The 22,676-nt window shown below is 58.2% G+C and overlaps 1 protein-coding gene across 5 annotated transcripts in view; it reads left to right on the top strand.

The window, feature by feature from the left end:
• Window positions 1-22,273, top strand: part of ECE1 (endothelin converting enzyme 1) — a 97,041-nt gene extending 74,768 nt beyond the window's left edge. For 3 of the 5 annotated variants that reach the window (XM_028512084.2, XM_036025469.1, XM_028512085.2), the window contains exons 9-19: window positions 5,109-5,251; window positions 6,261-6,375; window positions 8,698-8,808; window positions 9,988-10,086; window positions 10,532-10,609; window positions 12,057-12,160; window positions 15,383-15,493; window positions 16,174-16,241; window positions 17,046-17,236; window positions 19,285-19,380; window positions 20,073-20,249. In XM_028512084.2, coding sequence (XP_028367885.1) covers window positions 5,109-5,251; window positions 6,261-6,375; window positions 8,698-8,808; window positions 9,988-10,086; window positions 10,532-10,609; window positions 12,057-12,160; window positions 15,383-15,493; window positions 16,174-16,241; window positions 17,046-17,236; window positions 19,285-19,380; window positions 20,073-20,249 — 1,293 coding nt within the window. Of the gene's footprint in view, window positions 1-5,108; window positions 5,252-6,260; window positions 6,376-8,697; window positions 8,809-9,987; window positions 10,087-10,531; window positions 10,610-12,056; window positions 12,161-15,382; window positions 15,494-16,173; window positions 16,242-17,045; window positions 17,237-19,284; window positions 19,381-20,072 lie in introns of all 5 variants that reach the window. The other 2 variants (XM_028512082.2, XM_028512083.2) reach the window with 2 other exon arrangements.
• The last annotated feature ends 403 nt before the right edge of the window (window positions 22,274-22,676 follow it).

The raw sequence follows: 22,676 nt of genomic DNA, 5'->3' as shown, positions 1-22,676 counted from the left end.
GGTTTGGAGCAGAACTGAGAGGCCTTTTGTCCTCAGTGTAACCCATCTGAGAAGCAGAGTCGCCTCCATAGCGCAGCCTTTGCGAAAGGCTGCCCCCTGGTGGCTGATACGGACTTGCAGGTTGTGAGTGGGCCTGCCAAGTTCCTTCTTTCCAGTTCATGGGGTGTTGGTGTCCAGCCTTCTCCCAGGCCCCCCCACCGGGGTCACAGAGCAACCAGCAAAGTGGCCTCAGCCAATCGTCCTGTCCCCTACCATCACCCAGGAATGCTTGGCTGGGCTTTGCTCCCCCTGAGGAGGATGTGTAGGCCACTTGTGTAGGGATGCAGCTAAAATGTCTCCTCCCTACACTCTGAGCAGCCAAGTCCTGCCATGCGTTAGAGTTTGGCTCACTTCCTCCCCTTTCTGAGAGTCGGGGAAGGTGAGTCTGGTGAATGGGCGAGCGGGAGCCAGCCAGACTGGGTGTCCCAGGCGCAGGTGCGGCCCACACAAAGCCTGGCCGCCTTCTGGGTGCCGTCTGCCCGCCAGGTCCCCAGAGAAGCCGGCGTCAGGCTGAGCGGCACTGGGTGGGTTGTCAGGAAAATCAGCAGCCTGCGTCGGGTGCCATCTGGCACTGTTTTTCCAGTCTGAGGCCGGCCCGAGGAGATGCCGTTTGTGTAGCATAATTTGGTTTGCTCCAGCTGCCCAGTTCTCAGCTCGAGAGGGGCCCGGCCGTTCCTCAGCCCCGCACAGTGGTCACGGCGCCAATGGACCGCCCCGGCAAGGGCAGAGAAGGCAGAGTTGTGCTGGGCACAGCAGCCCCAGCCTGGCTCTCAAGTTCCACCCCCGGGCAGCCTATCACCATCGCTTTTGTTCGTTCTTACGAGCAAAAAAGGGAAAGTCCGAGCCTCCCTCCAGGCGCCTAGCTTTCCTGGTGGGGCAGGCTTCTGCGGAGGCAGCAGCCTGGAGTGCTGCGAGCCCTGGGCGGGGTCAGGAGACTGCTCTGGCCCAGCCCCCGCCCCCCACCAGCTGTGTGACCTTGGGCAAATCACACAACCCCTTCTTTGAGCCTTGGCTTCCTTCTTTGTACAGTGAGGCTTTGCTCCTGCATTCACCCCTGCGGTGTGGCAGGCCGGGATGAGTGCAAGGCAGCCCCTGCCCTCACGACGTGAAGTCACAGGGTCCTTTGAGAACAGGTTGAAAACTGCGGAGCGTCTCTCCAAAGAAGTGGGCACTCACACATATAAAGTCATTGTGTCCAACATTTAAAGACATTCTGGTTCCCCGACGCCTGTCTCCTGGATACGAGCCTCTGCCTGGCCTGCCCACGGGGCTGCAAGAGGCTATGAGGAAGCAAAGGATGGGGTTTCATTTTGCAAAACATTATGTGCAATTCAAATATATTTTAGTAATTATTGTTAGTAGTATGCCTTTGTTACTGGTGATCCCAGCCCACGTCTCCAGCACTAAACTAGTTTGATTCGTTCCACCCTTGCACAGAGACTTGGTACCTGGACATTGGTTCCCTTCCCGTACCCCTGGTGGAGCTCCAGCCTCCACAGTGGGCCTGTAGGCTCGCGGGGCTTCCGGACCAGCCCCCAGCAGAGCCTGAGTTCAGAGCACTGAACCCAGACACCCTTCTGGAGACAGTTCTCAGGGCACCTGAGGGCCCTCCCGTCCCTTTCGAGGACCTTCCGCACCGAAAGGTGTTTGGGAAAGAGCCCCATCCCTTTCAGTTCTCCCACTGAGATGAAGGCTGGTGGCCTCCTCCTGCTCGCTCCCCCTTCGCAAGCCCCCTTGAGCTGGTCAGCTGGTGTCCCGCAGCATCCTTTGGCTGTGGGTATGGAAAACAGAGCTCCTCCGTGAGCCCCAAGGGTTTGAGTCACAGTGGAATGTCCTCGTTGGTTAAACCAGCCACCTCCTTGGAGACGGGCGCAGGCACACGTGTTTAAGTGAGGCGTTCTCTAAAGGGATAGAGACGGAAGTGTGAAAATCCCGGGGTTCGACACACCCTGTCTCAGAGCTGTGGGAATCTGCTTGCACAGATCACCTGCCGGCCCTGACGGAACAGGCCTGTGTTGAGTACATGAAGATTTATTTATCTTCTCCTGATATCCATGCCCGGTCGGTGTTAACTGTGTAAGCAGTGACGTGGTTGTAAACTCGGCCGGTTTCCTGGGGGTCTTTGCCCGCAGGCCATGCAGGCACGTGGCTCTACGTGTTGAGCCGTCTTGGACCATCTCACCTGAACACCTCCAAGTTTGGCAGCCACAGGAGTGGGAAGGGGGAGCCCCAGAGGTTGCCTGCTCAAGGGGCTCCTGCCGGGAAGAAAGGAGAGTCAGGCTTGTTGAGCAAGCTGCCCAGAGAGGCACAGAGCAGCTGGCGCTAGAGTGGGAGGTGAGGTGGCTGTCCCCATGTTAGAGAAAGACCGGGTCTTCTCAGTCCAGTCCAGGGCCCTTCCCAGTCTGTCTCACTGCAGGTGGGGCGGCCACTATAGGACCCCCCGCCTGGCACACTCTTCCCTGCTCTGGGAAGTCCTCACTGGGTCATGGTGGGGATACAAGCCAACCCCCCCCCCCATTGTCAAACCCTTGCCTGCGGGAGCTGCCCTCCTCTGTCCTCTGCGGTCCTTGCTTGCTCCCCAGCAGCTGAGCTACCCTTTAAAACCAGACGCAGGAGTGCGCCTGGGTCTTAGGCCTGCACGGTCACTAGTTAACTGTGTGACCTCAGGAAAGTCACTTAAGCTCGTCTGCAAATTCAGTGTCTGCTAAGTGGAGGGTTTTTATGGCTGCCTCTGTCGCTGAGGATATCGGAGGTGGGTACCAACAGCTTAGATCGAGCTGATGTAGACCGACTGACCTTACTTACCATGGGAAGGCCTTTATAGTGCATCTCTCACTTTTCTTCGTCTTTGCCATTTTTCAAGGGAATGGGGACCAGAATTTGGCATTGGACAGGCCCAGGCCTGCTGTTGGGAGACCTTGAGTAGCGATTGCCATGGCTAATACCGACTATTTGCTAAGCACCAGGGACCATCCTAAGCGATTCACACATGCAGGGGCTTGTGCTATATATAGCATGACACATGTAGTCCCCCCGAAACTTCGCATTCTGTAAAATTACAGGACAAAAAGTAATTAAAGATAATGACACACGGGACAAATAGGTCTGGAGCAGACCATTCACAAGTTGTGCCACTTTGCTCGAGGGCATCACACTGAGTGATGTCAGCCACAGAGGGACGAACACCATAGGGTCCCACTTCACAGGAGGTGGCAGAGTCCTGGTTTCCGGGGGCCGGGTGGGTGGAGCTGGAGAGGCTATTGTTCCCCAGGCGCGGAGTTCCAGGTTTGCAAGATGCAATCTGTGGGCAGGTGGCCGTGGCGGTCGCGTAAGGGTCTGCACGAGCTTCGTGCTGCTGAACTGCGCACTTAAAAAGGATTAAGATGGTACAGTTTAGAGGTGTGTTTTTACCACAGTTTTAAAAAGATGTGTAACTTTGTGATCAAAACGCTCGTAAAACAACCCTTGGCACCTCGAGAGATCCCACGGCATGGCTGGAGGCTGCCTGGCGGGAAGGGGACGTTCCGGCTGTGGCCCGAGACCCTGCAGACGGTCAGGAGCTCCGAGCAGCGGGGCTGCCCGCAGGGTGGTGAGCCGAGAGCAAGGGCCACCTGCCAGAAGTGCAGAGGAACGCACAGCGGGCTGTGCCTCTGCGGGGAGGGGGCCCCTGGGCCGGGGCTCACCTCAAGTTCTCGTGAAGGAGCACTGACGAGCTCCCTGTGGGGGCATCGGCTGAGCTCGGGGCTTTTCCTTCCTTGCTGAAGGTTGTCCTTCCACACTTGCTTTTCCAGATACCGTGCCTGAGAAAAGTCACCTGTGGACCGAAACTGCTGGCACGTTCAACTGCTGTCACTGTTGAACTCAGCAGTTGTGTAGAAGGCGGCCAGTCAGACAGGAGCTAATTGATGTTACAGAAGTGCCTGTGGGGTCGAGCAGACAATGTTAACTTGTTTAATCCTCACGCCGACCCTGTGACGTGCGTGTCGTTGTTACGATGATCCCCCTTTCCAGATCCCAAGGCACAGAGGGGTTCAGACTCTGCCTCAGGGTCACACAGCCTGTGATGAGAGAGCGGAGGACGAACCCAGACAGCTGGGCTCTAGGTTCCACACGCTCATCTGTCGAGGCCTGTCTGAGGCCCCGCTTCTTCACGTGTGAACTGCAGACGATGGTGCCTGCCTCCCAGGCTCGTCCCGGGGACCGGCCGCGGGGCTGTATGAGCTGTGGCGAGGGCACCTGGCACGGGAGGGGCCCGACCAGCACAGCCTCTCGCTCCGCTGCGGTGTCACCTTCACCCCATCCTTGTTCCATTTCAAGTTCAAGTTTTGGCTCCTTAGAATCCCGTGTGCATCCCTCCTTGACACCGCTGCTCGTTCTCTCTTTACTAAACCAAGGTGTTGAGCGTGACTCTCACACCGTTATTTTCTTTTTTTTTTTAATTATAGTTATTTTCTTTTTTTTTATTTATTTATTTTTAGAGAGGGAAGGGAAGGAGAGAGAGAGATAGAGATAAATGTGCGGTTGCTGGGGGTCATGGCCTGCAACCTAGGCATGTGCCCTGACTGGGAATCGAACCTGCGATGCCTGGTTCACAGCCCATGCTCAATCCACTGAGCTACACCAGCCAGGGCTCACACCGTTATTTTCCGTTACACCAGAAATACCATATTATTGGGTATTGATCTTATATTTGTAACCTGAAACTTACCACCTAAGTATAGCATTCGCATGTCGATTCCCTCCATGAAGATATTTTTTGGTTAGGAATTTGTCACGTTGAGCAACAGCTTAATATGGAGAGTTCCGTTAGCCATATGCATTTTGACATGTTCCAGAGAGCTCCGTCAATAAAATATTGTGTGGCCGTGTTTTCAGAAGAAGAATTCTGTGCACGGCGTCTCTGACGACGGGAGTCCGCCGGCCTCTGTTTGACACCCGCCCGGTGCGCTGTCGGACAGCCCCCAGCTCTGCGCTCTGGCCGAGGGGGGGAGGCACTGTGATGTCTTCTTCAGGAGACCGCCCTGGGTCCTGGGCTCCGAGCCCCATGATGCCCTTCTCTCCTCTTCCAGACCCTGGCGCCCGCCATCAACTGGCTGCCCTTCCTCAACACCATCTTCTACCCCGTGGAGATCAACGAGTCCGAGCCCATTGTCGTCTACGACAAGGAGTACCTCAGCCAGGTCTCCACGCTCATCAACAACACCGACAAGTGGTAGGCAGGGGCGCCCGGCAGCCTGGGGCGGGCCTCTCGAGGGCAGCTGAGCGATGCCCTCTTCGTAGACGCGGGGGGGGTGGGGCGCCGAGCGATGGCACACGGACCCAGAAAAATGGGCGCCGGAGCTGGCTCTTATGAGAGGCAGCAGGGCAACGTGGTTATGGGCGCAGGTTCAAATCCCAGCTCCTCCACCGCCCAGCTCTGTAGCCTTGAGCACGTTTCTTGCCCTTTCTCAGGCTTGCCTTCCGCATCCGTAAAATGGGAACGCAGGCAGCACCTACCACGGGGGGTTGTTGTGAGACTTCAGTGAAAGAATCCGTGCGAAGTGTTCAGTACAGTGTCTCGACGTGGGATGGGACTCAGGAAATGTTAGCCAGTATTTCTAGTCAATATTTATGATGTCCTTTTTTTTAGTTTTAAAGATTTGTAGGAGTTTTTGAAAACGACATAAAAAATTATAATGGCTGGAAACACTACTGTTGATCTTATAGGGTGTGTGTGTGAGTGTGCCTAAGTGGAGAGAGAAAGCGCGCGCACGTGTGTGTGTGAGAGAGAGAGATGAGCTTCTAAAACAAGGTTCCTTCTCCCTCCCCATCATTGTGACTAGATGTATAGTCCGCTTTTCTCTTGGCTTTCATCATAGGCATTTTCTGCATGCCATCCCAAACCCTCTTGCCGACCTCATTTTTCATGGCTGCATAGTATTCCACCAAGAAAATGCACGCTCGCTTATCCCTTCCCCTGTTGGTTCCAGTTTGAGGCTAGCAACAAGCACTCCCTGAGCCCTTGTGTGCACAAATCACTGCACTGGGCACTGAGGGCTTTTCAAGGAAGACCCAGGCTGCGCCCTTGAGGAAGGGACAGCCCATGTGCTTAGAGAACAGTACCAGACAGACAGGTGTGGAAAGAGCACCTGGGATCAGAACAGTGGGCCTGAGCACCCCCTAGAGGCCAGTGGGGGAAGTGCTGTGACATTCCCAGCCTGTCTCGTCTCCCCTTGCCCCAGCCTGCTGAACAACTACATGATCTGGAACCTGGTGCGGAAGACAAGCACCTTCCTGGATCAGCGCTTTCAGGATGCCGACGAGAAGTTCATGGAAGTCATGTACGGGACCAAGAAGGTGAGCCTGTTGGGGTGGACTCCTGTACATAATGTTGAGTGCCTACTGTGTGCCAGACCTTGGGCTGGGGGTGGCGTGGCCACGGGACCCTGCAGGGCCGTGGGATTCGTGAGGGAGGCAGACGGTGGGCAGAGAATGAAGAGGGCCGCTGGAGGGGTCTGCCCAAGTGTCCCTGCGCACACAGGAGGGGACCTGAGCCAGCCGGGGGGACCTGAGCCAGCCGGGGGTGGGGAGAGTGGACAGAAGCTGCCAGGAGGAGGCGGTTGCCTCAGGTCTTGAAGAACAAGGAGGAGTCTGAGTGATTTAGCTGATTTACAGCAACAGGGAGCCTCTGTTTTCTCCCTTCCGACTCCTTCCCAATGGCGACGATGATAAACCCTTCCCTATGTAACTCACATGGCCTTCACATCCTCTGCGAGGTGGCTGCATGATCACCCCCCTTTTACACAGGGGCCCCCAGTACTGCTGCCTCCCCATAAACACGAAACGCTCGTGGTGACTAGCACGCAGGTGTTGGCCAACGTTACGTCCTCCAGGCCCCAGACCGCAGGGCCTCCACCCACTTTCCTTCAGAGTCCTGGCCCTCCCTTCCCCTCCCCCCAGGAAACTCCCTGGTCCTGACCTCCTGTGGGGTCAGCCTCAGCCAGGTCCAGGTGCGGCCTGTGTCCAGCTGGGCACTTTACCCCTGGGGAAGGGTGGGTGGGGCAGGGAGAGGAGGAAAGACTTCCCGTCCCACTGTCCACCTGGATGGAAAAGCTTAAAAGAACTTGAGCCACTAAGCTTAGGGAAGGTTAGAGTGCCTTTCTTCCTTCTTCCCTGGAGGGGTTTCTTTTAATCTCCTTTCAAAAAGGAGAGAGAGAGAGAGAGAGAAGGAAACATCAATGTGGGATTGGTTGCCTCTCGCACACCAACTGGGGACCTGGCCCACAACCCAGGCCTGAGCCCTGACTGGGAATCAAACTGGCGACCTTTCAATTCACAAGCCAGCACTCGATCCACTGAGCCACAGTAGCCAGGGCGGAGGAATTTTTTTAACTCAGGTATAATTTATATACAAGACATACATGAAGTACACAGCTCAGTGAGTTTTGACCAATGAAATCACCCAGGTAACTGCCACCGCCCCCCATTTATTCAGCATCCTCTGAACAGAAAGCTCTCTGTGCCCCTTGCCCGTGGGCCCCCACCCCACACCCCCAGGCGGGTGCAGATGGGTGTCGGCAGGATCATACGCTAGTCGTCCGTCTGGGTCTGGCTGCTTCTGCTCAGCGTGCCTGGGAAACGCATCCGTGTTGCATGTATCAGCGGTTCATGCCCTCTTGACGCCAGGCAAGGTGCTGTTGTATAAAAATGCCACATTTTGTTTATCCATCTGCCTGCTAATGCGAGTTTGGGCTGTTTGCAGTTGAGAAAACAGGCCGCCTGAGCCTGGGTGGTTTTTACCCCCCCCCCCCCCCCCCCCCCCCGTCGTCCAGGGTTCAGAGGACTCGGCTTCCTCTGCAGCACAGGGATTTGGGGAGGCGGGGCCCCACTCGTGGTCGCAGGGACCGCCCCCGGGGCTGCTGGGCAGGGGAGCGGGCGGGGGGGGGGGGGGGAACCAGCGCAGGTGTCCCTGCGAGCCGGCCCCCGAGGCTGCAGCTCCAGGGGAGCTTGTCTCTGCCCACACAGAGGTGTCCCGCAGGCTGGTGAACAGAGGTGTCCCGCAGGCTGGTGAGCTTGCGGCGGGACCGAGGACAGAGGGACGCCTCAGAGTCTCCCCGAGTCTCAGTGACCGTTCTTTCTCTGGGGAGCTTTCTCAGTGCGGCTGGGGTCCTGGCCTCCGGGAAAGGCTCTCCTGTGGCTCGGGGCAGATGAGGGAACTTCCCAAGGTTCTTTGTGCCCAGGGTGCTCAGCCCCCTCCAGGAGGTAGGACAGGGTGCAGGTGGGAGCTCGGGGTGTGGGTCGGGCATGGCGGCACACCGTCACCGTGCCGCCACCGTGGGACTCTCCATGGTGCCCAGAGATTCTCTGTGCCCAGGTTCTGTATGTTGGTCTGCAAGGGCTCATCAGCCGTGCCCTCGGGCTCGTGTGGGTGGCCGACAGGAAGCCATCTGTGAAGTGCTGTGCCCGGAGCCCGCGTTCAGGAAGCGATAGATGGTCGTGATGAGGCGTGCTCCGTAGCCTCTGGGTCCAGTGTCTCAAATGACTTCCCCTGGGTCAGCAAAGGTCTCCTTGAAGCGCTGGCAGGAAGCAGGGGCCCCGCCTGGTGCCTCCTCCCAGATGAGCGGAGGTCGGGAAGGAGGCCGGGGGGGCCCCAGTAACCCCTCCCACTCCCGTTTGCAGACCTGTCTTCCCCGCTGGAAGTTCTGCGTGAGCGACACGGAAAACAACCTGGGCTTCGCCCTGGGCCCCATGTTCATCAAAGAGACCTTCGCCGAGGACAGCAAGAGCATAGTAAGTGCCTCCCCGTGGACGCAGGCTGTGACGTCACACCACCCATGGACCCCCATGACCTTGGCACTTCACACTCTGGTCTGTCCGGACCTCTCTGCTCCGGCCCAGGGCTCCCGCCTTAACACCAAGGTCTGGTCTTCCAAAGCCTTAAATAAGGAGAGTCACTCACGACAGCCACTCTTACTGAGCGCCAGGCCCTTCGGCTGTATTATCTCATTTAACCCTTACCGCGGTCCAGCCGCCTCCACTTCCAAGGCTGTGAAGGTCCCAGCGAGGTGATGTTGACAGGGCAACAATTCTGGCCTCGAGTGTGATGTTTTTCTCCACTCCATGGGTGACAGGTTTGTTCTAGATGGGCAGAGGGGACAATATTCTCGCCTCACCTGCAACGTGGGGACGGGGTGTCCATCGCACAGGGGAGATGAATGAGACACTACATGGAAAAGCACCCGGCACAGAGTAAGGGTTCAGTAAGAGGAGCTGTGTTATTGGTGTTACAGTTTGTATGACGAATATTAAATGTATAGGTATTATCTGCAGCCAGAGGTTAGCAGGCGGGGCCCCAAACCGATGGCCTGACTCCCCCGTGAGAGGCTGACGCAGAACCCGAGTCCAGTTCTGCCGGCATCAGTGCCTCCGCTCTTCCTGCTGCGGACAAAGCTCCTCCTTCCCTGCTCCAGCACCTTCCGCTGCCAGGTCTGCCTGTGACATTGCCCTTGAGGACGGCCATTCCTCTCCAGCCCGAGCAGATCATTTCTGAAACTGCTCCTCAGAACTCGAGTTCCCTCGGTGTTAAAGCCCATCCCACCACAAGGGAGCCTAGGGTCCAGCAGGCCCGGGGAAGGCTGTGCGTTCCAGCCCTTTCCGAAAAGGACTGCAGTGCAGGGTCCACCTCGCAGGCCCCGGAAGGTCCTGCCGCAGAGACGTCTCTGGCATTCTCAAAGCTTGCCCCAACTGGATTTGGCCACAGAGCCTGGTTTGTGGAAGTCTAGTCTTACCTTACGGGACATTCGTGCTCTGAGGAGCAAGGTCAGGGAACCGGCTGTGCACCAACGCCCCTCTGCAGCCCAGCACCCAGGAGCCTGAGGCTTTGAGCCCAGGTCTGAGTTGAGTCTTGGGCCTGGTGACACCCTCCGGCGTGGGGTTCCCATCCTTCACGTCCGGCCTCTGTCTCCTCAGGCCAGCGAGATAATCCTGGAGATCAAGAAGGCGTTTGAGGAAAGCCTGAGCACCCTGAAGTGGATGGACGAAGACACGCGGAAGTCAGCCAAGGAAAAGGTGAGGCGCGCCGGGTGCTTGAAGGGTGTGGCTGAGGCTTCCTAGCGGCCAGGGGTGGGGGGTGGGGCATCCTCAGGATGAGGAGGGTGGGTGAAGGGCAGAGGCCGTATCCACATGCCGTCCTGCCTTCAGGGGGTGGAGGGCCAGCCCTGAGCACACGATTGCATTACCGCGTGTGAGAACGAACCACGCTGAGTGTGCAAGGGAGACAAGTCTGGTGGAGAGTGAGGGGTCTGGTGTCGTCTGGTGGGGTGGTGACCAGGGCAGGCTTCCCTTAGGAAGTGGCATTTAAGAGATACCCAAGGGATAAGTAGAATTTAGACGAGAGAGGAGTCTTTCCAGAAATGTATGAGAAAGCCCTGGGGTGGGCGGGGCTTGGCCCGGACCCCGGCCAGCACCTGCAGACCACTGCTGGGCCCTCACTGTCCTCTGTCTCCCCGTCCAGGCAGACGCAATCTACAACATGATAGGCTACCCCAACTTCATCATGGACCCCAAGGAGCTCGACAAAGTGTTCAACGACGTGAGTGGTTCCCACCCAAGTGCCCCTGCGGCTCCCGGCCGGGGAAAGGGCAGAGGCGGGCAGGGTCCCGATGGGACACTGGAGGAGGCACCCTGATTGTCAAGACACCTTGAGAGGGTGGGGTGTGGGCACCAGGGACAGAACAGGTGCGAGGAAGCTGTCCCCTGCTCCCTTGTCCCCTGGCCGGCCAGAGGCCCCCACCTCCCTGCAGCCACCAGCGGTCAGTCCCAGAACAATGCCACGTGCCCCCGGATGTGGCCGGCTACCTGTGCTGAGGGGGAAACAGTGGGGGGAGGCAGACTCCAGAAGGCGCCGAGAGCACCGGCGCCCCGAAAACACCAGTGGACGCAGGAGAGCGTGGAGCCCCTCATACCTCCCTCCAGCCCGAGTTACTGCCTATCCCGGGGTCCTCCCCGCTTTCTCAGAGAAGCCCGACCCCGGCTTTGGCCCTGTAGAGCTGACAGGAAACAGGAAGCATAAACCTCAGATGCAAGTTGAGACTCCCCTGAGGCAACAGGAGTAGCCAGTGGATCTCCCTGGTAGTTAGGACTTTTGGCAAATCCCTCCTTTAAACGGATTGTGCCTCTGTCCCAAAAAGTAAATTTTTGTATTTTTTTTTTGTGATTGAAATTCATAAAGTCAGGCAGTTTTGCAATTATAGTAACCTCTCATCACAGTTACATTTAAGTCCTAAGGATATTAAAATCCCTGCTGAGAAGGTGAGGCTCATTCCGAAGCCTTTGTCCTTGAGGAGGATAGTGTAAGATGCTCCGGGGTGTCATGGCAAAAGACCAGGGGGCTCTGACAACAGCCTGCAGGGCCGGAGTCCTGCGTGTCTCGAGGGCGGGAAGCTCTGCAGGGGCCCGCGGGAGACCCTCGCACCTGAAAAGAGCTGGAGGGCTGGGCTGCGGGGTGAGGAAGGTGTGTAGTAACGCCCGTCCCCTGTCAGAGGTAGACCAGCTCGATTTATGAGATCTGTGCTGTCCAGTACGGTCGCTACTCGCCGAAAATGACTGGCTAATTAAAATTAAGTTAAAAGCCAGCTAGGACATCTGAGAAGCTCAGCACCCACGTGCGGCCAGTGTCTGCCATTCTGAACGGCACGGACATGGAACACGTCTGTGACCGCAGCGAGTTCTGTGGCCCGCGCTGCAGAGCCTTCCCGCCCGAGGCCGTGCGCTGCTGCAGGGCCTGGGACGCTGCTGGGTGTCGGAGGCCCTGGGGAAGCTCTCTGTGCCCCTGATGGGTGCCAGGCCCCAGCAGGGGAGGGCTGAGGGAAGAGCCTGCAGCCCCCAGCCCCCCAGTCCAGCCTCTGACCTGACGACCACCCCCATAACCTCGAGGGCCCTCACTTTCCTCAGCCTCAGAAGCAGGGGTTGGCCTTGCAGATCCCAGGCGCCTCCCCGCCAGGCGAGCGCTGACCCTGTGACTGTGCTCTCTTGTCCAGTACACGGCGGTCCCGGACCTCTACTTCGAGAACGCCATGCGCTTTTTCAACTTCTCCTGGAGGGTCACGGCCGATCAGCTCCGGAAAGCTCCCAACAGAGACCAGTGAGTCTGGGCCTGGCGGGCAGGTGCTGGCTGTGGGCACGGGGGCTGCTCTGGGCCGAGTGCACCCCTGTGGCTCGTGACCTGGCCGTGTGCTGGAGGTGACTGTCCTGAGGGCCTTCTGAGGGGGTACTGTTGTCATCCCACTTTTTAGATGAAGAGCCCAAGGGTCAAGGCAGTGTCGCCCAGGCCGGGGCTGGGACCGCCGAGTCTGTGCCCCCTGCACCAGGCTGCGGGCAGAGTGGCCCGGCCTCTGGAACCCAGCAGGCCTGGTGTCACATCCCGGCTCCAGCGCCTGGGGCTGCTCCAACAGCCGAGTGTGAGCACCTCTGGGGAGGGGCGCACAGAGGAGGCCGTTGTCTCTCGGGGGGGTCCTCTGATTCCTCACCAGCAGGAGCAGTGGGTCCTCAGGGCAGTCCCCCCCAGAGGCCTGGGGAGGATTCTGGGCAGGACCGCCCCCCCGCCCCCCCCCCCCCCCCGCCCCCGACGGCTGTGTTCCCAAACTTCACTGCACACCTGGAATCTCGGGGAGTTTTTTCAGAGAGGCAGCTTTCTGGCTTAAAGCAAAATAATCTGGAGTGAGACCTGGTATCCGTTGTTGTTTTTTTAATAGTCTTCTCAGAAAACTCAGATACAGTCAGCCCCGTACTAGTTCTCAGACTAAGCTCCCTTGGTGCCTGAAACATTTTGCAGAATAAATCTTACAGAAAGGGGAGAAAGCAACTTCTCCTTGCCTCTGGTGCCCCCTCGTGGACAACAGAGGTTCGAACATCTCTGTCCTCTTAAGTTTCCCTTCTACAGCCTGGGTACCCCTAAAAGGCACAGGAAGGTGGTCTGTTATCTCCAGAATATGGCACAGGTACTGCCACAAGGTTCTGAACTTACCTGGTTTTTTAATTAGGTAAAATTTTTTTAAATTTCAATGTTATCTTCTACCCATCAATGTATTTGTGACTATTTTTGTATAAATAGGATGTTTTCAAGCTCTTAGTATCCTTTCACGGGTTCGGGCACCCCTTCCTTCATCCCTGTGGGGCTCACCTGCAGGAGGCAGAGCGACTCTAGCTCTCGAGAGAGTGTCTATCCTTCCTGTGTCGCTCCACTGCTCACCAGCCCTTCTCCTCACCCCGGACAAATCCTGAGGTCCAAGTATTTCCACACTGTGTTGCCACAAGGGGCCCTTTGACACTCTTTAAAAATTATTGGACCCAGAGAGCTTTTTTATGAAGGTTATATCAATTTATATGCACATGTTATGAGAAAGAACTATTTTGTGTTTAACGAGGAAAAGAGAGGCATTGTTTTACGTATTGCACATTCCTTCAGCGTCTGGCTTGACTGGGGGACACTGGGTTCTCAGATCTGCCGCTTTGTCGTACAGTCTGTTCACACAATGTAACCCTGAGTCACGGTCAGTCTGTTGCAGTGTTTTGTTTCGAAATGTATAAAGAAAACCTCGTCTCACAGCACAGATGTGTTGTCAGAGGGCAGGAGATTCTTTAACAGTCTTCTCTGATACTAGTGCACGTTCTTTTTTTTTCTTTTCTTTTAAGATTTATTTATTTACTTTTAGAGAGGGAAGAGAGGGAGAAAGAGAGAGAAAGAGAAAAACATCAGTGTGCGGTTGCTGGGGGCCGTGACCTGCAACCCAGGCATATGCCCTGGCTGGGAATCGAACCTGCGACACTTTGGTTCGCAGCCCGCGCTCAATCCACTGAGCTACGCCAGCCAGGGCCTAGTGCACGTTCTTTATTGACATTAAACCGAAGTTCAACAAGTGGTGACTTCTTCCAGGCCGACTGCACTGTGGAGTCAGAGACTATGTCCGTGAACTTCTCACGCTCCGCTGTGCTCACTCGGAGTTTTAACGGCACACACCGGTGCTTTGGCAAACAGGGGCTCAATGGGTTTGATGTGTCTTCCCAGTAGTGCCACTTCCATCGTACAACGCCCCCCAAATCCACGTCTCTCGACACCACCCCCGACCCCCCGGGGAAGGGCTTTAAATATTGGGACGCTGACGTCTCTGGTGACTGACACACGTTTTTCAGGGTTTTTAGTGTTTGCTCAAAACATCTAATTTGAGTTTTTGTCGTTGGCGACAAATGGCGTCAATGGTTTTCCTTGCGGTGACGAGCTCATTGTGTTCATTTTCGAGAAAAACGTCTGCCAAATGCACGTGTCTGAACTGGCGCAGTTTGCCGGTCACCCTCGAGGACAGACCGTGTTCCTGGGAAAAGCCGGACGTGCTGATGCGGGCGGGCGTCCGGTCCGGTGGCACAGCACGGACGGCCTCCCGCTCGGGGGTCTAGCCCCGACGCAGTTCACAGTTACGTGGCCTCACCAGGGACGCTCTGCAGGGGAAGTGACGTTCTCCTTCTAGTGGAGAGCACAGTGGCCACCAGAACAGCGGGTGCCATGACCCCTCTCCGGCCACAGCAGTTCTGCCCACCACTGCTTTTATACCGGCCGTGTGAAGGCCACGCAGGGGAAAGGGCCACACCTTAACGTCATCGGGAAAACAGATTGATGATGTCACACGCCCCGCCCCTCCCTGGGATCCACCCGCCACCTTTGGAGCTGAGACAATGATGACTTTCACTGTACGACTGACCATCCCTCCCGCTCTTTGCAAGAGCCTTGGTGTCCCATTGTGCGGTGTGACATCAAGAGTTACCGTATTTTGCTGTGTATAATGTGCATCTTTTTTGCCCAAATTTTTGAGGGAAAAATAAGGAAGCACATTACACATGGGTAGTACTAATTCCATATCTATATAAATGTTTTTAATTCTTTTATTTATGCTTATGCATTAAAAGTGCAATGCTAGAAAGCAATAACAATTCCCATATGTTCAAAAATACATGCTAAAATTCTTTTATAATATAAAAAAAGCCCAAGTATCTAAATATAAAAAATAAACACATTGAACTAAAAAATTTAAATGGAAGGGTTTTTTCCTGAAAGTTTGGGCCAAACATGTGGGTGCACGTTATACACAGCAGAATACGGTAACAGAGCCCTTCTTTGTAGACATCCAGGGTTTTCCGGGGTCCCCTCCCAGAAACAGCGTTGCCGTGGTTGTCCCAGTGCTCACGTGTGCACGCGGGCCTGAGGTCAGAGGGAGTCCTCATTTTCAAGGCTCTCGACACCCTCCAAGGGGGCTGTCCCCACCGCCCCCCCCCCTCCGGGCCGTCCACCTTCTCACGGGTGTGTTGCTTGCAGGTGGAGCATGACCCCCCCCATGGTGAACGCGTACTACTCGCCCACCAAGAACGAGATTGTGTTTCCGGCCGGAATCCTGCAGGCCCCGTTCTATACCCGCTCTTCACCCAAGTACGATGCTGCTGGTACTCCCGCCCCACTCCTTCCCCCGCCCCCTCAGCAGACCCCCCCAGCCCGGCCCTGCTGCCCACAGCTGACTGCAGTCTCACTGAGCGCCCTTTGCCCTGTGGACCCAGGAGCTTGGGACATTCAGAGAAGCTGCAGATAGAGCACATCCTCCCTCCCCCTGCTTCCCTGCAGGGCCTCCTGGCTCTGGGAGCCCCTGCACAGTGGGACCTTGGGGGGATGTCGCGGAGGAGCCCGATAGGGGGGGGCGCACCTCTAACGGGGTTTCAGAACAGTCGCGGCTGGGGAGTTGGGAAGGGTGAGGGCGCTGTCTCAGAAAGGAAGTCCACACAGGCCTCCCTTGACTGACTGGGTGGCCCTTGGGCAGAGTGAATGCACCGTTCCAAGCCTTGGTTTGCTCCTTTGTGGGGTCGGTTACTCGTGCTGAACTCTTTTGAGGTGACCGCAGGGACAGTCCATTCTGCGGAGCATCTGGCACAGCGCTCGGTGTCCAGTGGGCATGGGCTGACCGCAGCCGAGCACCCAGCTTCCGACAGACTTCAGGCTCAGGCTGCAGCCGTGTCCCCGCTGAGCCCTGTGGGGCTCTGCCGTGTCTCCAGGCCTGGGAGGCAGTGCTCCCCCCCCCCCCCCCCCGGCCTCACTCACCTTCGTGTCCTCCCCTCCAGGGCCTTAAATTTTGGTGGCATCGGTGTTGTCGTGGGGCACGAGCTGACTCACGCCTTTGATGACCAAGGTATGGGTCCCCTGGGGTTCTCTTCAGAGGGGGCCCACCAGCTCCCGGGGCCCACCAGCTCCCTGGCCCCACTGAGTCTGCTTTTGCGTCCCCCACTCGAAGAGTCTTAGCCTTGAGACAGGAGGATCTGGGCTGGGATCCTGGCTCTGCCTCCTCCCGACTGTGTGCACTTGAGCAAGTCCCATCACCTCTCCAAGCCTCTGGCTTCCTGTCTGTAGAAGGGGTGCGGTGACCCCAGCCTCGTGGTGACGGTGAGGGCTGTGTCCGAGGCCCAGCGGGCACCCTGCTCCTGGAAGGCGTCCAGCCCTCGGGGTGGGCGGTACGTGGGAGCGATCCCTGTCCACTACTCCAGAGAGACCCCTCTACTCTGGCCACAGTCGAGGAGTTGAGGTCCTCCGCCTCCTCACCAGCTGAGGTTCAGAATCCTCCCCATTGCCTCTTGCCTTGGGGGTCTCTAGGCCAAGAAGGAGGAGGCAGGATTTGGGAGGCTGTGGCCCAGCTGCCACCCACTCCATTTACCCGTCTCCGGCTCAAGGTCAGAGGCCCTTAGCAGCCTTGACAGTGAGTCCACTGAAACTTTGGACATGCTGGTCCTTTGCCTGGATCATGTTCCCCTACCCCTACCCCGCTGCCACCCAGATTGCCTAACCCATCCTGCTCTCTAGCGCTCAGAGCGCTGGGTGGTGGATGGGTGCAGACGGATGCATCCGTCCCTCACTGGGAGGACGGGTGCCGTCAGCAGCAGCAGGTCCCAGTCTTCTGCCTCCTCTTCCCCTTGACCTGACGCTTCCCGTGACCCCGCAGGGCGGGAGTATGACAAGGATGGGAACCTGCGGCCCTGGTGGAAGAACTCGTCTGTGGAGGCTTTCAAGCGGCAGACGGAGTGCATGGTGGAGCAGTACGGCAACTACAGCGTGAACGGGGAGCCGGTGAACGGCCGGCACACCCTCGGGGAGAACATCGCCGATAACGGCGGCCTCAAGGCGGCCTATCGGGTAAGAGGGCTGCTCCCCACGCACAGCACGGTCCGGGCCCAGGTCTGGGTCATCACAGACAAGCTGGGGCAGGACGCAGCCGCTCTGTGAGCTTCTGTTTGCTCATCTGTGAAGCGGTGTGGTGAGGACTGATGGAGAGGGCGTCTGTGAAAGCCCCAGCATGGAGCTTGGCACACAGACAGCTTTCTGCTCCTGCGGGCAGCCGGACAGAGAGACACAGGACAGGTCCTGGGCTGGACCTGCCAGAAGTCCTGCCTGCTCCTCCCCGTGCAGCAGTGGGCCCGGAAGGGGAGGGCAGGGACTCTGGTCATGGAGCCAGTTCCGGGGGGGAGTCCTGGCTCTGGACCAAGTCACCTGGCCATTCTCCAGCCTCCGTGTGCTTGGCTGAGCCCCTGAGCCCCGCATCCCCTGGAGTGTCACATGTGACCACCGGGGCGCAGGGCCCGATCCAGAGTGGCACTCGGAAATGGTGGCAGAATTGGGTGGGCGGGACAACAGAGGCCACAGGAGGGAAGGACTGGGTGTCCATCGGAGAGTGGCACGGCTTCCTCCTCGCCGTGACTGTCAGAGCAGGGACACCGAGAGGCACCGCTTGTTTAGGCCTCTTTCCACGCGCCCGGCTCCGGGCTCAGCCCCAGCCTTTGCCCAGTCGGGTCTCACGACCTGCAGCTGCAGTTGCGGAAACTGAGCCCAGAAACATCTGGTAACTTGCCTGACATTCACTAGTCGGTGAGCACAATATGTATTGCCGACCTTCCCTCTACCACGCGCTGTGTGGACACGGGAGTTTCTGTGGCAAGACAGACAGGGCCCCACTCGCGTGAAGGCACGATTTTAGAAGGGCGGGGGGGAGGGACAGAAAGGCCGTACACATGGAAACAAGTGGGATCATTGCGGGTGGGGTACCGTAGCGAAGGACTGTCGGGAGGGTGGTCAGGGAGGCCTCCTGGAGGGAGGGGCTGACATCTGAATGGAGACCCAGATGATAAGGAAGAGGGAGCGAAAGCTGGGAGAGAAGGGTAAGTAGAGGGGCAGTGAGATGGACACGCAAACCTACAAGTTCAAGGACAGGAAGAAGGGTGGCTGAGTGGAGGGAGTGCATGGCCGGCTGGCGTGGGAGGGGAGGTTGGGGGAGGGGTCGGTCCAGAGCAAGGAGCTGGGGTTTCGTCCTGGGTCCCCTGAGAGTCGCTGAGGGGTTTTCAAGCAGAGGAACGGGGTCCAGTGTATCCTTTGAAACGGGTCAGCGAGCCCACAGCCTGCCAGCCGAATCCAGTGCTCAGCTGGGTTCTGCAAATACAAACTGGGGGGCACTCAGCCAGGCCCATCCACTTCCACGTTGTCTATGGCCACCGTCACACTGCAGGGGCAGGACTGAGTGGTGGCGGCAGGGACCGGTCATGCTCCGAGCTGGACACCCTTACTCTCTGGCCCTTCACGGAGAAAGCCTGCCCGCCCTGCTTTGTGAGGATGGCTCATGTTGCTGTTTCAGGAGGGGGTTGGAGTAGGACCCGCGTGAGTCAGGGAGACGAGTGAGAAAGCGGTTGTGAGGCTGCGCGGGCAGGAGGTGGGATGGAGCAGTGGGAAGTGTGTGAAGTGGTCAGATTTGGGGCGTTTGCTTTGACTGAAAGAGAAGAATTGGAGGAGTTCTGGGGTTTGGGCCTCAGTACCTAGGTGCCATGTACTGTGATAGCAGTGTGTGTGAGTGTGTGTGTGTGTGTGTGTGTAAAACCTTTCTGTGCTGTGATAAGTCGGCGACACATCTTGGAGGTCCAGCCGGGGCAGCTGAGTGTACAAAGTGTGCGTTGGAGAGCCCTCAGCACACAGATGGCACTCCAAGCCATGGGGTTGAACACGCTTACTTCTGGAAGGAGTGCAGGTAAAGGAGGTGGCTCCTCTCGGCTGAGCTGGGCCGTCAGAGCTGACGCCCAGACCCCAGAAACCAGCTCTGCAGGGCAGAACTCCCCGAGATGTCCCATGCCAGCCCCTCCTCAACCACCCCATGTGCTCGTCTGCCCCGGGAGCCCTGAGCGCTGTCCTCTCCCCGCCAGGCCTACCAGAACTGGGTGAAGAAGAACGGGGCCGAGCAGACGCTGCCCGCCCTGGGTCTCACCAACAACCAGCTCTTCTTCCTGGGGTTTGCACAGGTGAGTTCACTGGGGAGAAGCCAGCCTCGGGCACACTCTGCCCTCTTGCTGAGCCCGGAGCTCTGAGAGCCGAAAGGCAGGGTCCCCTCAACCGAGACCCTCCCGGCTCACTGGGCCGTCCGGGGGCAGCCGGCCTGTGGGAGGGCGAGCCCCCTCTGAGCGGAGAGACTCGCAGAAGGGCCAAGGGTGCATTAAAGGGGTCCTGCATCCAGTAGATGAGAGGACAAGGTGATCCCTGAGGGTTCTGGGGTTCCAGAAACTTCCTCAACTCAGCATGCCCCAGGTCGTCCTTGGAGCTGGCATTCAGCGTATATAGCCTTCTGTTGGCGCTCAGACCCGCCGAGGCGTTCCACAGTTGTTCTGCCCGGGAAGTGAGGGATGGGGACTCGGTCTGAGGTCGGCAGCGAGGTTTGGGGGCCGCCCCCTTCGCTGAGACGGAATCTAGCACCGGTGCCCGGGACCCACAGGCGCCGCTCTGCCCGCAGGAGCACAGTTGCGGGCAGCTTCAGTCGAGGGTAGTGGGCACGCACTGGCCCACTGTTTCTGATCCACACGGCAGGCCCTCCTGACTCCCGGGGGTCCTAGCACCAGGTGGGGGTGGGGGGCCCACTGTTCTGCTGCTGGGCACAGGGCCAGTCTGGCCGTCTCACGCCCCCCGGTGACCTGGTGTCTCCCTTATTGCCTCCACAAAGGTCTGGTGCTCTGTCCGCACACCCGAGAGCACCCACGAAGGCCTCATCACGGACCCCCACAGCCCCTCCCGCTTCCGGGTCATCGGCTCCGTCTCCAACTCCAAGGAGTTCTCGGAACACTTCCACTGCCCGCCTGGCTCACCCATGAACCCCCGTCACAAGTGTGAAGTCTGGTGAGGGCCGAGGCCCCAGGAGCCGAGACGGAGGAGGGGGAGGGGCTGAGGCTAAGCCCTCGGGTGGAGTCAATAAGGCTGCCCCCTCCGACCGGTGCCCAGGGTGCCACCCAGCCCCCTTGGCCACCCAGGGCCCCCTACCCCACACTGGAGGGTTTTCAGCTGGGAACGGAGCCTGTCATGTGGGTTCTCAGCATAACCTGAGGTCTGATGCCCTGTGGAAACCCTGTCATCCCAGGCATGCGCACATGGACTCTAAAGGGCATTTGGGTGTCCGGCTGCCGGCTCACCAGGCCTGGGCCCCATGCTGACAAGGGCCGTGGACAAGCACCACGCCCACATCCAGTGCCAGATACACCACAAGTACCACTGTGTCGAATACTCTAAATATATATATATATTTTTCGGGGAACTATTTTTTAAACATGGTGGAATACACTGGAAATCTTCAGGGAAATAATGCATTTAAAACACTTCTTTTTTTTTTTTTTTTAAGGAAAGGATTGGTATATTTATTATGTTCTGTTTTTCTAAATAACCTGTGGACAAGGGAAGCCCCACTGAGTTACCCCCCCCCTTCCTCACTCGCCGCAAGGTTGAGCTGAGGCAGCGATGCCCGCTGACCGGGTCCCCAAATAGAGAGCCGCCTCCGCCCTTGGAATACACCGGGTCGGCCTCCATCGCCTGGGGCGGAGAGGAAAGGCGTGGCGGCCAGGCGGAGGAGGGGCCGCTCTGGGAGACCAGCTCATTGGCACCGCCCCTCTTGGCATCCCCGCCTCTGGCCCCAGAGTCCAGCACTGGGAGCCCCAGCAAGGAAGGTCTGATCCTCAAAGTCGAAGAAGGGGACGGACGGCTGTAGCAGCCTGAGGCCAGGTCAGGGTCCTCACACCCGGTCTGGGGTGCCCCAGCCCCCCCAGATCTGGACCACAGAGCCCTGTGAGGCTGAAACCTCCCCATCAGATGTACTCGCCTGTACTCTGTGTGTTCCTCTTCTTGCCACCCCACACCTGTCCTGGGGGGCTGTTCCTTCCCTGCAGCACCCCACCCCCAGCCTGGGCCTGGCTCCCGGACCGCAGCCATCCCCCCTCTGTTCTCTAGTGCCTTACCTGAGGCTGCGCACCACCCCAAGGAGGTGGCTTCTCACCCCCAGGGGCCCTTGGCCTCCTCAGTGAAGCCCCCAAGTGTCCTGACTGGAACATCGGGCCACGCCCCTGCTCCCAGCGCCCACAGAGCGGCCTCTCTCGCAGCGCAGGAGCCGTGGCTGCGCCAGAGGCACCAAGCCCGGGGTCTGAGGGACCCCGGAACGTGCCCCAAGCTCCCTCCCACCCTCAGCCCCTGGGGTTGAGTCAACACAGTGGGTGCAGCCGGATGGGCTCCTCTCCCTGGGAAGCGCCCTCGGCCCTGGCAGGCTGTGGGGGAGACGCTCCCCTGAGCCGGTCAGCCCGGCCTGTGGGGTCCAGGAGAAGCAACGGCTCAGCCACTGCCTCGCCCACCTTCAGGTCAGCCCCAGAGCGGGGGTGGCAGTGTGGGGAGTGGGCTCCCTGGTCTGAACAAGCAGCAGGCCTGGGAGCTCCTCGCAGGAGAGGTAGGGCAGGACCCAGACTGAGAGCCAGAGTCGGGAGCCCGCCACCGGCACCTTGCCCCAAAGAGGAGGCTTCCCCAGTCCTGGCGCCCTCCCTGCCCTCCTGCCTCCCCCGTGGGTCACAGTCCTTGAGAGTGTCTGGCGGTGCCATGGACCGGGACCCCCAGCCAGTGTGCTAGGGCCGAGGGCTAGGGCCACAGGGCAGGTGGCTTGCACTCCCTGCTTCCTGGTGTGCTGCAGGGGGCACAGCACGAGCAGGAGGACCTAGCCCAGGGGGTCAGAGAGACCCCTCCCCCTAATCCCAGGGAGCCATTAGGCTGGCTTCTCTGCGGGTACCTGGACGTGGGGTTTAGAGCTGGGAATCTATTTTTTGTATTACTATGTTTTGTGCTACTGTAGTTTTGGTGTGGCACTATTGTAACTGAAATAAAGTACTTGTACCGAGGGCCTTGTGACTGAGTGTGTTTTCTCAAGGTGGTATGTGACCTGTGGGGCTATGGGAAGGCACCCCCTGCCCTGTGTCATCAAGGCCAGCTGCACCTCCTCCCTAGAACCGAAGCCTTGGGTCCCGACAAATGCCAGGTTACTCTGCCTAAGACCATCTGGCCACCCTTCCTTCAAAGACACGGTTGTGTGACCGCCCCCTGCTGGCGAGAATGATGCATGTCACCACCAGGGCCCAAGGGGCTTCTGGGTAAGAATTATTATTCCGTTATCTTAGAGCCAAGGACATCAGCAGTGGGTGTGCAGGCCTCAGATGCGTGGGAAGGGCGGCCAGAGCAGGAAATCCAAAGTCCAAGGGGGTGTTTCTGACACCCATCGGGCCTCCTCCAGGATTTCGCATATGTT

Source organism: Phyllostomus discolor, chromosome 5 (genome assembly GCF_004126475.2).
Source record: "Phyllostomus discolor isolate MPI-MPIP mPhyDis1 chromosome 5, mPhyDis1.pri.v3, whole genome shotgun sequence".
Classification (NCBI taxonomy): domain Eukaryota; kingdom Metazoa; phylum Chordata; class Mammalia; order Chiroptera; family Phyllostomidae; genus Phyllostomus; species Phyllostomus discolor.
This window is presented reverse-complemented; position numbering and strand designations above follow the sequence as displayed.